General features: G+C 45.1%; 1 protein-coding gene across 1 annotated transcript in view; it reads left to right on the forward strand.

Moving 5' to 3' along the window:
- The window catches only part of LOC121627685 (receptor tyrosine-protein kinase erbB-4-like), a 247084-nt gene extending 235239 nt beyond the window's left edge, over positions 1–11845 (forward strand). The window contains exons 21-27 of the mRNA XM_041966711.1: positions 1077–1232; positions 4293–4368; positions 4596–4742; positions 7707–7804; positions 8034–8204; positions 9745–10030; positions 11007–11845. Coding sequence (XP_041822645.1) covers positions 1077–1232; positions 4293–4368; positions 4596–4742; positions 7707–7804; positions 8034–8204; positions 9745–10030; positions 11007–11845 — 1773 coding nt within the window. The remainder of the gene's footprint in view (positions 1–1076; positions 1233–4292; positions 4369–4595; positions 4743–7706; positions 7805–8033; positions 8205–9744; positions 10031–11006) is intronic.
- The last annotated feature ends 4231 nt before the right edge of the window (positions 11846–16076 follow it).

The following is a 16076-nucleotide window of genomic DNA, read 5'->3' on the forward strand; positions in this document are numbered from 1 at the left end:
GAAATCTCATGAAGAAAAGGTGACATGCGCTTTTGTGTGCCTGCGAGCTGGCGAGTGCGTTAAAACTTTGTGCACGTGCACAAGCTCGCATGGCTGCAAATAGGTTTTTGTGCGACTGTCAAGAGTCCCTCCTTCATCCAGCCCATTGAGCAACAAATTAAGGCTGCAGAGCTCTTGCCGCTCAAGGCTTTGTTGTTTTTCCCTGCGACTCGCTTTTGCTCATTGGGTGTTCATAATCAAAGTTAACAAATTGGAAGGACATTCATTGTTCTCCCTGTCTGGCCATCTTGAAAATTACTGTGGACACAGAGACGACATGTCACAGATGCAATCTTAGTTATGGCTGAACAAGATTGCACTTGAGTTGGGCACGTTGCAAGAAGTAGATATTGACATTGCACACTTTAAGAGGCGTAGCTGCCGCTGTAACCTGTTTGTCTTCTGTTTGTAATCACTGTTTGATCCAGTTTTTTGCACAGCAGTGGAGGAATATTCATATCCCTTCCCATGCATATAGATTCAATAAATATTGCAGTAATATCTAGAGTGGGGAACTGCAATGTTTCACAAGTGTATGTTATAACAAATTCCATGCTGGAATTAGGAGACAAAGTGCAAGCATTGCAGTAATCTAAGGAATTGTCTGCGGTGTGCACACTGGATATCTGAATGCATGGTGATGTGAAGTCAGATAACTGCATCTCAGAAACCTTGAGAATTTTTTTTTACCCGGAATTGTGATCCAAGAGGCTGTTTTGCTGCATCTTTCACTCGTAAGAAGTCTGAAGTCCTGATTTTCTGACATGTCTGGAATGCGATAAAATCCACTTCGGATCCCCCGTCTCCTAGAGTCATATACATGAGGTATGATAATGATAAAAGATTGAATCTGAATGTCTGAGTGGGTGTGCAGTTAATGATGATGACGGTTATGACAATAATTTTATGTTAGTGCTGACATTTACCGCACCGACGATCTCAGACTGCTCCGATCATGGAATATAAAATGATAAACTGCTCCATGAGAGGATTCACAGTCATCTCTCACCCCTTCTCTCTCTCTCTCTCTCTCTCAGGGGATGATGTACCTGGAGGAGAGGAGGCTGGTCCACAGGGACCTGGCGGCCCGCAACGTGCTGGTGAAGTCCCCCAATCACATCAAGATCACCGACTTCGGCCTGGCGCGGCTGCTGGACGCCGACGAGAAGGAGTACAACGCAGACGGGGGCAAGGTTGGTGTAAGTGGAGGCGTGAGCGTGTTTCTTTGTGTGCGTGCTACCTGGCTGAGAACAGTTTAACACACAGGACAGCTTACGTAACAGCTGGTGACATAAGTAGTAAATACTGCAACCGAAAGGTAATAAAACAAAAGGTCACTGCTGGTGATCAGGGACGTTGGCCAAAAGAATGTGTGTGTGTGTCTGAATGAGTGTGTGCAGCATGTTTGAAAACAGCATAAAAGGCTTCAGTGAAAAAAAAAATTATCTTCCTTTTTGAATCATTCATCAGTTAAGTGTTAAATACTGTATGTGCATTAAAATTTATGAACTAATACATACATACACACATACATATACTAAAAGTGCTTATATTGTTGGTCGACAGGCAAAAGAGAGCTATGAACATCAAGCAGTTCAGATTATTCTTTTAATGGACGCAACTGATAAAATAATCACAATATTGATCATCTGAAGGGGCAACGGTACGGAGCCCCGGAGCGGCCATGAAGAGAAAAATTCTACATCAAGTGCTCAGAGCGGTCTCCAATTCATTCACACATTCTTAATTTTTGCACACGAGATAAAATTTGATTCCATGTTTTGGTTAATTAATGCACAAGAGTGTAAAGACTGCGCTGAACACATATGTAGACTTAATCTAAGTGCATGAAGACGCTCGCAACTCATCCAACACCATCTCTCCTGTTAATTAAAAAATAGATATGTGCAGGCTGTTGATCTATATTTAAAGTTTTCATTCAGTGTCGCTCTGTTACATTGTTAGTTAATCGTGCTCTTGCATTAAACTTGGACCTTTATTCCAGTAGTTGCAGTGTTTTTTACTCGCCCTGATGTGCCTTCAGGCCAGAAGGTTGATGTGAAGGTTCTGTGTTGATAGCCTCTGTGTTCAGTGTTGGTTAATTTTGATGAAGAGTTTATGTCAGCTTGATTTTTATAAACAATAAAGAAAGTGGTGTGCATCTTTATGAATGGTGGGTACACTTGGATTGGCCACTCTGGGACTCCATACAAAGGTGACCACTGTACATCCTCAGCCTTGTGCCATTTGCACTCAAAAACAGTTTGCTTTACAACTGTGACATGTTATTGAAATGTTTCAGTGCCTTTCATGAGGATGTTTGAAACCCGTAAATCCTAAATCTTGAATTAAAGATTGAAATAAGCAGTATTTGTTCACTATTGGAAGAGGTCCATACTAAGCAAGCCAAGTTTGATAAAGCAGCTTAACTAAAATCTTAAAACCTTTGTCTCTGTAAAGCAAAGAAGACAGTCATGAAGTTAAGAGACAACTTTTTGTCATCTCTAACTTTCCCTGTGATCACTCATTTAAATTGTCAATCCAGCCAATAACACAGCACAGCTGGTGTCATTAACATGTATTTGTCTTGTTCATTCTGTCCGACGACTTTGCAAGCATGAAATAGCGATTTACTTTTCACCATGGCGAGCAAGTTGTATTTACAACCTCAGATCAAATCACTGTTTTCTGCCCGCTCAGTGGTCTGGCAGTGGAAAGCGAGAAATATGTAAATGAGAACTAAATCATCAGTGCGTCTGTATTCAAACACGGTGAAGATGAAGAGCCAAAGAGGGCGGAACAGAGAGAATGGAACAACTGGGCTGCGCTGGCTGCACCTCGCCAGATGTTGACTGTGATGCATCGCTTTCCAACCAAAAAAGGAGGAACACGAACAAGACGTTTCAAACACAGATGAGATCTAAACCAAAGAACGAGCTGAAAAACACATTTTCACTCGAAAATGACATTTTCAAATGAAGCGAGACGGAAGGCAGAGTTCTCTGCTTGTATTAAAATATGCTGAAAGGCAAACAAAAATAAAAGAAAGAATATGTTTCGCCTGTCCAATTTCCCACCGTTTGGTCAAGACGAGTGTGGTGAGCTGAGTTTCAGTAAAAACACAATCTCGAGTCCGAACATTTCATCCAGACAAATAATGCAGCCCCAGTTCCAATCAGTTTGTTTTGTTTGGGGACCCAGACTACATTAATCAGAAGCCCCTTCTCTTTCCCTCGCTTGAGACTCACTATGCAAATTGTCCTGATCAGCTCCCTTTATTAAATTGGCTTGTTCATTGCTGCATCTATTCAGCTGCAGGCCTGGAGGTAGCCGCTGCATCTTGAGGTGGAGTTTGAGCTGTTATCTGCGTGCAAATAAAGTGGGGGAAAAGAAGCCGTTTCATAAAGCGGACCGGGTGTTTTTTTGGCGCGGGCCATCTGAGTGATTGGCTCCGTGGCCGTTTTCCCTGATGCCTTGACAAATGGGAGCTGTTGTCAGCAGATCTACATGTGTGCCACAAAAATAGACACGCCACAAGAGATAAATCAACAGAGATGAAAGTGGAGGCGCCGCGCCGCATTTCCAACCCGGCGCATTTCATTTCCCACGGAGAGCAAGCACGCATGTCGGGCCCCCGCACCACGGGAGAGGCTATATGTTAAATGGCCGCAGCATGCATGTGCGTGTGCATACGTGCGTTCACATGCAAAAGGTGAGGTAATTGCCTTGTTCAGTGGGCTCTCCTGCTGAAAATTCCCCTATATCGTCAATATGGAAATCATATGGCAGTTAGGATACCGGTGTGCCACTGTCCTTGTCAGGAATGTCAAAGGGCCTGTTGTTGCAACTGTTTCTCACACTGACTGCTCTCAACCCACAGGCTGTGGAGATAATATGAGACAAACGGCCCAGACGATCTCATTTAGTATCTTAAGAAGCACTCTCCCTATCGATGATCCCTGGGTTAGACTGAAGCTAATCAATCTCAGTACTTGAGTAATATTGAGCAAAGCAAAACTATGTTTGAAAGCGCTGTCGATTTCCCGATATCTCCCAAACGGCAGATTAAAAAAAAAAAGAAAAGAAAAGAGGGAGTCTGTTGAGCAATGCAGCAAAATGGAAAATTGTCTGCAATTCAAGTGTAAATAAATGCAATAGAAACGTGATGCTTGTTATTTCGATTTTTGTCCCCTTTTTTCCACTTGTTTCATCAGAAAATCCCGATCTTTATGTTTCTGTCCCTCTCTCCTCAGATGCCCATTAAGTGGATGGCTCTGGAATGCATCCACTACAGGAAGTTCACTCATCAGAGTGACGTCTGGAGTTATGGTGGGTGATAGATGTACTGTTGTTGACGTCACTGTCTCATATTCTCATACCTGTGGGAGGAAAGAAATCAATGACCTGAAATCCTGTTTCCTTTATTTGCATTTTCGCCCCCTTATCTGTCTTCTTATCCTGTTCTCTGTTGTTCTCTATCTCTTCGTCTCACCCTCCCATCTCTCCCTGTCTGTCTTTGTCCTTCCCTCCCGGCCCTGCCCTCCCACATCCTGCAGGAGTGACCATCTGGGAGCTGATGACATTCGGAGGCAAGCCGTACGACGGCATCCCCACGCGAGAAATCCCAGACATTCTGGAGAAAGGCGAGCGATTGCCCCAGCCTCCCATTTGCACCATAGATGTCTATATGGTCATGGTCAAATGTAAGAAAACACACACGCGCATACACACACTCACGACCAAGCATGCGCATGGAAAATATAGCCTATAGGAGGCAAGCATCCATGCAACTGGACTGCACTTCGCAGATGTGCTCCTACATTTATGGACGATAATATTTAAATTCCACCAGAGTCTTACAACTGTAATAACCCCAAATATGCAAACCTCTTGTGTGAAAAGGCTACCTTAATTGAATTTAAGAGATGATACAGTATGCTGATGAATTCCATTAAACTGAAAGCGCAATTGAGTAAAATTTAAAGACATGTATAGTTCTTCGGCCTCCATAGCGCTGCACTCAGTGCTGCCACCGGTGGCAGGGGGATATATTGCAAGGTGAAATGGATAAAACTGCATTAAAGAAAGCGTTGCAGATCAGCGCTCCAACACAGTGAATGTTGAGGAGATCTTACTATTATTATTTTTTTATAAATCATGTTTATACAATGCTGCAACTCAGCTGGAGGTGTCACAGGTGAGTTGCAGTTTAATAAAAGGGTTCCTATTTTTAATATTCATCTGGTAAGGTGTTATTTGAGCTCCAGGGCTTCGACTGAAGGCTGGAGGAGAAGGTGATATGTAAAGAGGAGCGATGAAAAAACAAGCCAGGGAAAAAGGGGTGTTGTCAGGAATCTGATGAGGTGCTGGTTCATGGTCCGCATCCTCGATCCTTGTTCATGTCATTTTCCATCTGGACTACTGCTCCTCCCTCCCAGCCGGCCTACCCCAGCCCTCCCCCCAGCCTGTGCAACTGCCCAAAAACCCGCCTTCTCTACGTCCTCTCCAAATTCTGCCATGTCTGTCCCATCTTGCGCTCCTTCCCCTGGCTGGATTCAGAACCCTGGTGCCGGTTCTCATGAGGGATCCACCCTCCCATATTTCCAGGAAAGGGTCCAGACGTACATGCCAAGCTGTGCTATGAGATCTGCCAGCTATCGCCTGCTTGGCTATCCTTTTTCCTCACGTCAGTCTGGTCCCCGCTCCACCCTGCCTGAACCCAACTATGGTGGAGTGACTTCTCTGTCTTCTGGTGGTGGCTGAAAATCAGCTTCTTCCCGCTGACGTTCTTATTTTGTTTTCTTTTTTAATTATCCAGTTGCAAAAATATTGTATCAGCACTCTGAATATATGTCCTATTATTTGCTGCTTGTAGCTCTGTGGATTTGAACTTATTCTGCTGTTGTGCTCATTATGAGCTGCTCTGGATGAGGACAACAGCCGAGTGCTTAAAATGCCAAATGTGTTGAAAGAGAGTGATGTGATTCAGCTCGGAGCGTGATATCACAACGCATTCCCATGACAAAAATGTTAATCCAGCAGAAATGTCATAATATCTAATTGTTTTTTTTCCAAATGAAAACTACTGCCAATGGCTTTTGACAGCGCAGAAGCAAACCATGAAAGCCCTGCAGCCATTTTGCTTAATAACATCGCCAAGTGTCTTTCCCTCTGGAGGAGGAGGAGAATTTTTTTTGTGACAGTAATGTTGTAAAAGCTGAGGTCAAAGGGATTCCCTGAACTCGACATACAGCAAAAATTTGTCATTTCCAATTTTTTTCAATTCAATCTTGTGTTTTTTAGGGTAGATATGTTACATTTCCTTATCGCTGTCAGTTTTATCCACATTAACACTGAACAGTTACTCATTTTTACTCATCATGCAACACCCCAACACCCCGAAAAAGACCCACACCGCAAGCACAAAAAGTGGAGTGACGTCAGGCGAGTGTCAGAACGGTGATCAGAAATAGCAGAAAGAGGTCAAGCTCCCGGGAGGGTCGCGCCGCCCCATCAAAGGCCAGAAGGAAGCTCAGCAATTGGCCGCATTAATTCTAATTACATGTTGACTGAGAGCCGTTGTTTGTGATTCGGTGTGCCGCCACACTGTGTACCCCGCCGCCTCAGCGCCACCCCAATAAAGATGAGATGGAGTTTGATTGCTGGAGTAATTGCACCTCATTTAGGTAATGTGCCTGCGTGGGGGCGCTAGAAGTGGAAATTAGATGAACCGAGCGAAGGCAGGCAGGCAAAATGACAAGAGAGGGGGTCAGGGTTTATTTAAGGAGAGCTAGCTTCAGATAGACTGCAGTGGTGATGGCTTTTACGGAGAGGAAAACACTGATTCTGATTCGACAACAACTGCATTGACATAGTGAGTACACAATTATTTTTATGCAATTAAGAATCAGGGACTATTAAAGGCGCCGGGACCCCACTTTAGCCACCACTGCTGTGGAATATGTAATACGAAAGAACGAAATCAGCAGCTCAGTTTGATTACTGTTGAGTCTGAGCCGAGACGCCACCTGGCCTCTCATTTCACCTGCAGGGCTTTGCTGCGTTTGCTGCAGCCGTGGCCTCAGGAAGAGAAAAGTAGGCTGGATGTCGAAATGAGAAACTTCCCTCTACCTTAATAACTACCTCTGAGATGCCCTTGAGCAAGGCACTTAGCCCCGAGAACGAAACTTTATTCATGGAAACAGCATGCTTGCTCATTCGGTGTTCTCTGGGTAAATGAAGGTTAAAGTTAAAAAGGATGCAATTTAAGTTTAGAGTATGTTCTCCGCCCCACTTCCACAGAGGTAACACTTCAGCAAGCATCTTCTGAATTTTTTACAGATAAATAAATGCATATTTTAGAAATGTGGGAACACGCTGAAGGATGGCAGTGATGGGGCTGAGTGAATCTGCAAATCCGATAGAAGGCCAACAGTCGTCCTTTAAAGAAAGTGGCAATAAACCAGCAAAGAAACTTGTTGAAAGTTGTGCTAAAGTTTAAGAAACAACAAGATTTGATAATCCTACAATCAGTTAGCAGCATTTCAACCTCACTGTAGCTGCTTTTGCACACATGCATCACCATATTGTGGTTTGAACAGTTGCCCGCGCATCTATTCATCTCTCTAACCTCTTCCTCTTCTCCTGCTCCGCCTCTCCCTCCGCAGGCTGGATGATTGACGCAGACAGCAGGCCGAAGTTCAAGGAGCTGGCTGCTGAATTCTGCAGAATGGCCCGTGACCCCCAGCGGTACCTGGTCATCCAGGTGTGTTTTCCTTTGGAGGCTCGCTGTCGGAGCACCAGATAATAAGGCTTTTCTGTGCAGCCATGCACTGACTGGATAAATCAATGCAGTGGATGAAAACATGACCTTCTGAGGAATTCTGTAGATCGTTTTTGAATATAACTTTTCATTTCTGGCACTGACAGCAGTCGTTAAATCAAACTAATCAGATTAAATTGCATGTTTGTTTTGTCACTCGTGCGCTGCTTAGGGAGACGACCGCATGAAGCTTCCCAGCCCCAATGACAGCAAGTTCTTCCAGAGCCTTCTGGATGAAGAAGACCTGGACGACTTGATGGATGCTGAGGAGTATCTGGTGCCTCGAGGTTTCAACATGGCTCCTCCGTCGTACACCACCAGGCCTCGCGTCGACTCCAACAGAGTAAGGCCCTGCTTCTGCATGCAAAAACATATGCAGAAAACTGCTATATATAGACATTTTACGACTAATGTTGTCAGCTGTAGTCTTGAGATAATAAATTGAGTTCATAAATCGAATGACATTTCCAGGTGTTAAAGCACAAACCTTCACCTGCAGTTAATATTTAAAAAAGCAAAAAATAAAAACCCTTTAACTTGTATCTGTAAACTTTCTTTTTTTTACTCTGGTCAAAAATTGCCCTCTATAAGTGCTCAAGGTGGTTAAGAACTTCCAATACTCTGATGATTTTCCTCTGCTAATGGCCCACCTCCATCATTTCCATCCCAGCGTGTGTGGCTTAAACCTGGGCTCTTTATGCGCTCACTCCCCAGGCCCCAGGTTTCATTACTCAGAGCTCCGCGAGCAAATAACAGACGCTCTCTTAAAATGCCGGAGCCGTTTGCTAATAGACAATGATTGCGGGCTCGGCTGTGTGCTCTGCAGCGCGCGTCACGTGCCGCCGGCCCGCGGCTCTGCATCTTATCCACCTTTGCCCCGGCGACCTCCTCATTTGCCGGCGGATCCTCGTTCCCTGACGAGCACACACGTAGCCTTAAAAAACGCACGGTAATCCGTCCGCTGTTCAAGGTCAACACCCCCATCATGAATTAAAACCCCACATGGCCGGACGGGGAAAGGAATTCATTGCTAAAATCCATCGACTGGTCGACCTTGCCGTGGAAAGTTAGTTATTCAGGTTGCGCCACCGCAGACGCAGTCCGATACAGACAGTTATCTAATCTGGGCTGATTTGCTCTCACGCTCACACTTGAGAAGAGGAGCTGATAATGACCGGCTTTGAAGAAGGGATGAGCAGAGAAGTTTGGAGGAGAGGGAGGTTGGTTGCAATGCAAAGACAGTGGGAGTAGGTGGACAGATATAACCCCGGGGTGTTTCCGTCTTTTTTTTTTTTCTTTTTCTGTTGTGTTTTGTAGCTCTGCTTCCTGTAATTGCTGCTCTAGCGCTAGCAGTTGGCAAGAGTGCAGAGGAGTGGGCCTGGGTTAAATAGCCCACGGCAAGCCAACACAGCACCACAAAAAGCCCTTTGCTTCACATGTCAGGTTTTGTGTTTTCTTGTTGGGTTTTTTGTTCTTTTTTGAGGTTCAGGTGTTTGAATCGTAGCTTTGCCTGGCTGCCCCTCACGGTCCCTTAAGGCTGATGACTACATCGGCAAAACTTTGTTGGAGAATTCTACCTTCGACAGGCAACTGCATGGGTTAAAAGTCTCACTTCCTTTGCCGCAGGTGGCATGCAACTGTCTTAAACTCAGACTCAAACTTTATTATTTTTGGCACTCACGCTGTGTGTGCTTGTTGCAGTTCAATTGAACTGTAGACATCTTTACTTCGGTTTGTTAGGCAATCGTGTTGCAGCTCTTCTATCAGCAACACAACATGCATTAAAGTTTCCCCGAGTGCTTTGGACCAAAGACAGTCAAACCTACCTTATGCTCAGTCACATCAGAGAGCACTTTCTAATCTCTGTCCACTCTTTGCCTCAGAACCAGTTTGGCTATCGAGACGGTGGTCCAACCCCTTCAGAGGGCTCTCTGGCGGGGGCCCAAGCCTGTGTGAATCAAGAGGCCACAGGCGGGCCGGTTCCAGCCCTGGAGGAGCAACGCTGCAATGGGAGCCTGCATAAGAAGAGCCTGAGCCAGGCTGCGGCAGAGGACAGTGGGGGCCAGAGGTACAGCGCTGACCCCACCATCTTCCTGGGGGAGAGAGTGTCCAGAGGGGACACTGACGAAGATGGATACATGACACCCATGAAGGACAAGAGCTCCTCAGGTAGTGAAACACAAAACACAGTAAAATAGCGTGAAATAAATGTGGCAACCACTAAAAACTGGAGTGAAAAATAAATCCAGGTTGAAATTCTGCAGCCCTGTGCAGCATTTCGTGGTGATGATGCATAAGAGCATTTTAGCAGTTGTAAACCACATCATTGTGCAGATAACACTAAACCCTCCTCATTACATTCATTTCTACTCCATCTATAAAACACAAGTAACAGGGTGCCATGGAAATAACTACAGTCTTTTGTGCTGTTCCACAAAGACACAATTTAAATATAAAACAAGTCCATCATGTGTCGACTGCAAATTCCAGCCTTGTGCGCCTTCTCTGGCTTGTCGTCTCTCTGCTCATTCACAGAGTAAATATGATCTTTTGTAGCATACTGCCTGTTCATTTCATTTCATTCCATTGATTAACATTCCTACCGAGTTTCCGTCAACGATGTATGTCAGCTGCTACAGAGTCATGTTTTGCCTTTGATCGTAATGCAGTCCATCAGCCCTGCTCCTGCACTACCGTCTTTGATTTTTGAGCAGCTCAAAATATAACAAAGCCTGCAGCAAAATGCATCTGATGCAATGTCAAGGAGCGGAAGAGTGGGCAAAATCAATAGGTTTCGCACCCCACTATTATAGCGCTTGGAAACAGTGAAGAGGGGTCATTTGCTGGCATTTTCACCCTCGGCAGATGGAGTTTCCAATGCCAAAGAACTACTGGCAACTTGCCCGTCTGGTCCTGAGTGGCTGCCATTATCGCCATTATCATCTTCATCTCCATCTTCGCTCCTCATTAGCAAGCAAACTCTTTCTCTTACTTTCTTTTCATTTCTATTTCTTCTGTTCTCTATTCTCTTTATTTAATTTCCTTGAATCTTTTGTTTGTCTGCCTGTCTTATTCTCTTTTAAACTCCTTTTCTCTTGTTCTCCACATTCCTACCCTCCCTCCCCTTTTCTGATCTGTGCTGCAGAATACCTGAATCCCATTGAGGAAAACCCGTTTGTCTCACGACGTAAAAACGGTGAGATCCACGCCTTGGATAACCCGGGCTACCACAGCACACCCAACAGCCAGCCCAAAGGAGAGGATGAGTACATCAACGAGCCCCTCTACCTCAACACCTTCCACAGCCCTGCTGAGCTGGGCCTGGAAGCCCTGAGGAGGAATGGTCTACCCCTACCCACCCAGCCTCCTTCCTCCATCTCAGCCACAACTTCAGGCTCCCACCTCCCACTTACCATCCAGACCAGCCTGCCCCACTACCCCCTCCCTACGGCCCAGCCCTCTCCATCTGGCCTGCCTTGCCACCATGGCCCACCAACCCACATCCTCCACGCCCACCATACCATCAAAACTGCAGGACAACCTGGCAATCCAGGTGGCGGCACCGCCAGCCAGGGCCAAACAGGAACTACTGCCCAAGCCCAGGTGTGCCAGTCAGGAGCCCTGTCCACTTCGGCCACCATCGGGCATGGCAGCCTGCCAGCCTACCAGAGCCATGCCACCATGCACCCTGCCAGCTTGCTGAAGCACGGAGGACTGACATCAGGTAAAGTCAGTGGGAAGAAGTTGAAGGTGACCTTTGACAATCCAGAATACTGGCAGCACAGCTTGCCTCCCAAATCGTCTAACCAGGCGGTCCCTGATGGCGCCCAGGGAGGCTCCACCAACGCCAAGCTCTTCTATAAGCAGAACGGACACATACGGCCGGCTGTAGCTGAAAACCCCGAATATATGTCTGAGTTCTCCCTGAAATCTGGCACCGTCTTGCCGCCTCCACCCTACCGGCAGCGGAACACTGTCGTCTAGGTCGTTCCACTTGACAAACGTTCCTCAGTCTGACTCTAGCCTCCAGCAACCCGACATCCTCTCCGGTTCCACTGTTCCACGCAGAGGGGAGCGGCCACAACCAGAGCCACCCCCAACTCTTTCCAAATAACGTGCCATCTGCTGTAGACTGTAGCAACATCAGAAGGAGGTGGACCGAACCAAACCAAGCAGACCCAACTCAGACTCGTGCACCTTCACTATATCCGATCCAGTCCATTTCCGTTCTGTAGATAGAGACTGCGCTCCACGTCACTGAGAATGTGAAGGTACTGTCATTTTGGGCAAACAGCGGACACATGACGGTCACACAGCCGCACACACGATTACGTGTTGTCCCAGCAAGCGAGACCAGGACGGCGTCAAACAAGATGGATTTGACTTGGGGCACCTGAACTCACTGCCAGCCACTGCGGTGTCAGATACATGAGAGGAACAAGACATTTTATTATTTTTTGTTTTCCAGTGTAAAGGTCTGAGGATGAACAAAACTTGTCTCCGAGGGTTTCTGAAATAAGCAAACAGACGGAGCAAATATAGTCTGTTTGATGTCAAGATGTCTTGTTTTGTAAATTCCCTTGTGGAGTGAGGCGAAACAGCAAAACGTGGAGGGAAAAAGACTGAAAGGTATAGTCAGGAGAGTGACTTTCATCAACGGGAAAGACGGAGCACTGAAAGCTGATCAATCATCTTCAATCTTTTTGCCTATAGGATTATACTGTATGTTCTCGATTTTTCCATCAAAATATGTGAATCATCTCATCTTTCTACTGTAACTGTGATACTGTGACGGCCAAAACTACAGTGATCCCTCCTTTCACATTTGTAGTTCAACCATGGACTTTTTAACTTTGCCTGAAAACACGCAAGACAAATGCTGTTTTGTTGCTTTTGCTCGACCGCTGTCTATTTGGAAAAGCTGATCAAAAGCAGCTTCTTCCAAGCAAAAGGGAAAAATACACTGTAAACATTTTTAGAAACACTGGTTGCAGTGCTGAGAAAATGGATTTTTATACACTGGTTTTCCCTTTCAGATCAAGCTAACTCAAATGAGCAAAGAGTGTTTTGCCATGCGAGTGGGAGGCGATTTGGGGAAATTGCTGTATCTGCTGAATAGTGTGATAAGACCGTCCGTAAAGCAGCTGAACAAGAAATGGTGATCATAGAGACAGAGAGTGAGGGAGAGAGCAAAAGAAAGGGGAGATAAAAAAAAAATCTACAGAGAGCGGATAGAAGGTTCATACAAGCAGCTTAATGAAGACCTCAAGGAATGAACAAGACAGCACCAGAGCAAAGTAAAACAGACTACTTTTTGTGTGTGTGTGTGTGTGTGTTTATGTCACATATTAGCGAGCCGCTTTGCGTGGCGAAGAGAAAGAGAGGCGGCAGAAACCGGTGATGACATGGTCGACAGCGCCACTGCTAACCAACACTAGGCTGACCTCAAACAAAGCTTTCACCACGTGACCGCAGTCAAGTACAAAACACATTTTCATTGTCACCAGCTCGAATCAAAAGATCACGGAGTGGCCCGGCGGCACCAAATCTCTGTGAGATTTTCATGATTTTAGGCGATCCTGAGCTCTTGTTGTTAGAGTCAGGAACCTGAGGGGTTGGTGCACACAGAGTGATGCAGAAACTGTGCCAAAATTAATACGCTCAGAAAACAGCATTTGTCTCTGTCACTGTATTCATTTGTAAGGAACCATTTTGGGAGCTTGGATCTCGTTCTTATAAATCATAACCACTTTTTCTCCGGTCACATTCCTCTGGAATGACAGCAGATTTGGACACGATAGCAATTTAGATCGTCCCTTCCTTAATTATGTTTTGAAAATAATGTTTGCCACCACACTGGTGTTCTCACAGCCAGTCTTATGTTATTATTGTGTTCTTGATTCATCACCTAAATCAATCAGCAGCCCGTTTCCAAGCCTGACCATTATCGTTTGCTTTGCTCAGTCTGAGGTGGCAAAGAAGACCACTCTTCGGCTTCTCCAGTGCTCGATAACCGTTAACCTGCAAGTCAGAAGGTGATAAACGACTGACCTGCCGACCCTTTCTCCAAGAAATTACGTCCACATGCATCTGATTTACAACAATTATTTATTTCATATGTTAATATGTTTCATATGTTTATAATATCCATCATTATGATCCAACATCTGCTTATAGCAACTATGTACAACATTTTTTAACTTCTATGGTTAAATTTCGGCCCTGGCTGCTTTTGGTTATATTAGCCAAAGCACATGGATTCATGAGATCATGCCAGCCGTGAATCCTTTTTGCCAGCCCCCAAGTGGTGCATTCGTGGCCAAACCACAGTCATTTTGGACCAATCAGCATCCTATAAGGAAGTACTGGCAGCTACAGGCGTGGTTTAGGTGCAAAATAAGTGACTGTTCATCCAAAAAAAACAAGGTTAGCGTAAATGCTGCTGTACAATCAGTTGTTGAGAGCTTCTCTCCATGGAAAGACGTTTTCACTCTTCATGGCTTCATTGATCTGATTGGTTAAAGTTAGCCCGTGACAGACTTGATGGACAGATGGTCCATCCAATCACCTGCCAAGTATTTTTTTGAAAGTGCCTGCCCTTTTCCGAGCAGTTTCCACAGACGACTTCCCAGATGGTCGTGCGCAACAAACCATCTGGCGCGTCAGGTTATGCTTGGTAAAAGTTCGGATAAGATCATGGTTTCAGACAGAAGCATTCTGCTGTGACCTGAGGGACGTGACACATTTCCTCGATTCGTATTTTACGGTTAGGGCTCGGTCTTTCACCAACCACAGCCAGATTCCCACTGTTTCAAACCTGACTTCATTCAGGATGTCCTGCGTGTTGTGCGCACAACCACATCGTATTAGCAATATGCAAACCTAATGTCCAGGAGACAGGGTTGAACCTAAACCTTCGTTGGTAAGGTAACCTGCCACCTAATTACAACTACTAATGTTGATTAAAATGCCAAATTTGCAGCTTAGAGGAGATTGCCTTTATTGTTTTCTTGCAGTTGTAGTGCAGCTGCATCCTGTTCATTTGTACTTGTCCCGTCACTGAATTGTAAATAGTGCAAGTAGTCTGGCCACTGTTTAACTGTGCCTCCGATCTATTAAGACTTAGTGTCTCTTCTCAGCCCAAAACGACATCATCAGAAGTGTCCCAGCTGAATTTTACCACCAGTACAGCACTGATGCCCCTTTAGACTCACAAGAATTGTTCTAAATCTCACTGCTGGTGCCTCTTCAGGCGAACTGCCAGTCAATGCTGCTAACGGAACGAGTGTCACAGCCATTATTTTATCCACCAAGCCATACAGAATACCTGTGGGTGGTAAAACACCACAAAGCTTCTCAAGCTTTCAAGATCAAGGCGAAGATTTTGTAATGATGGTCCTCTCGCAATATCTCACTAGAATCACATCTTAGTTCAATCAATATGAACAAAATATTGTGGGTCCTGAACCTTGATCTTGTTTTCCCAGCCATTAACTGTGCAACATGAATATTATTGCTTTGCCATTGTTTTTAACAGCTTTTCATCATTCTGCGGCGCGAGCAGAGCCCTGTCCAAGCTGTGATCTTGTGTAGGATGTTTATTTTGCATAGTTCGATGTGTGTGAAAGTGTTCGTCTGAGTGAGCTGCGGATGTTTGTCCTCCCCGTGGAGCACTTTGATCAAACTCGTGGCTAGAAAGAAAGGATTTCCACCCTTCGTTACTGAAATATTCAACTTGTTTATCCGGTCGTTTACCACTTCAGAAAACAGACGCTTTTCCCGCAAAAGTCCAAGGAGGTTACCGCGTTCAGGAGTTCACGAAGAAAGCATGAGTTGGCACTGACCAGCCTCAAGAATGTTCTTGTTTCCACGTTTTTTGTTTGCTTCAAACAGTATTTATAATGCTGCTTTGATGATATCATGATTATTTGATGAAGGAGTATTTTGTAGTCCCTTCTGGAGCTCTAATTCAATGAAATAGAGACAGCATTTAATATCAATGTGAAATATTTATCGCGCGTTTGAGTTTGTTTATACAGAACGATGGAAACGTCTCAGCTTTGAGAAGTAAAAAAAAAAACACGACGGTGGTGAAAGGAAGAACACTTACATTGGTTTCTCTGTTGTTTGGCCTAAATTATACTGCAGACCCAAGCAAAATATCCGTTTGAATCAAGAATAGATTAGACTGAAACCCTGATGTTCTCAAGAGCCC

This window comes from Chelmon rostratus, chromosome 24, assembly GCF_017976325.1.
Source record: "Chelmon rostratus isolate fCheRos1 chromosome 24, fCheRos1.pri, whole genome shotgun sequence".
Classification (NCBI taxonomy): Eukaryota; Metazoa; Chordata; class Actinopteri; order Chaetodontiformes; family Chaetodontidae; genus Chelmon; species Chelmon rostratus.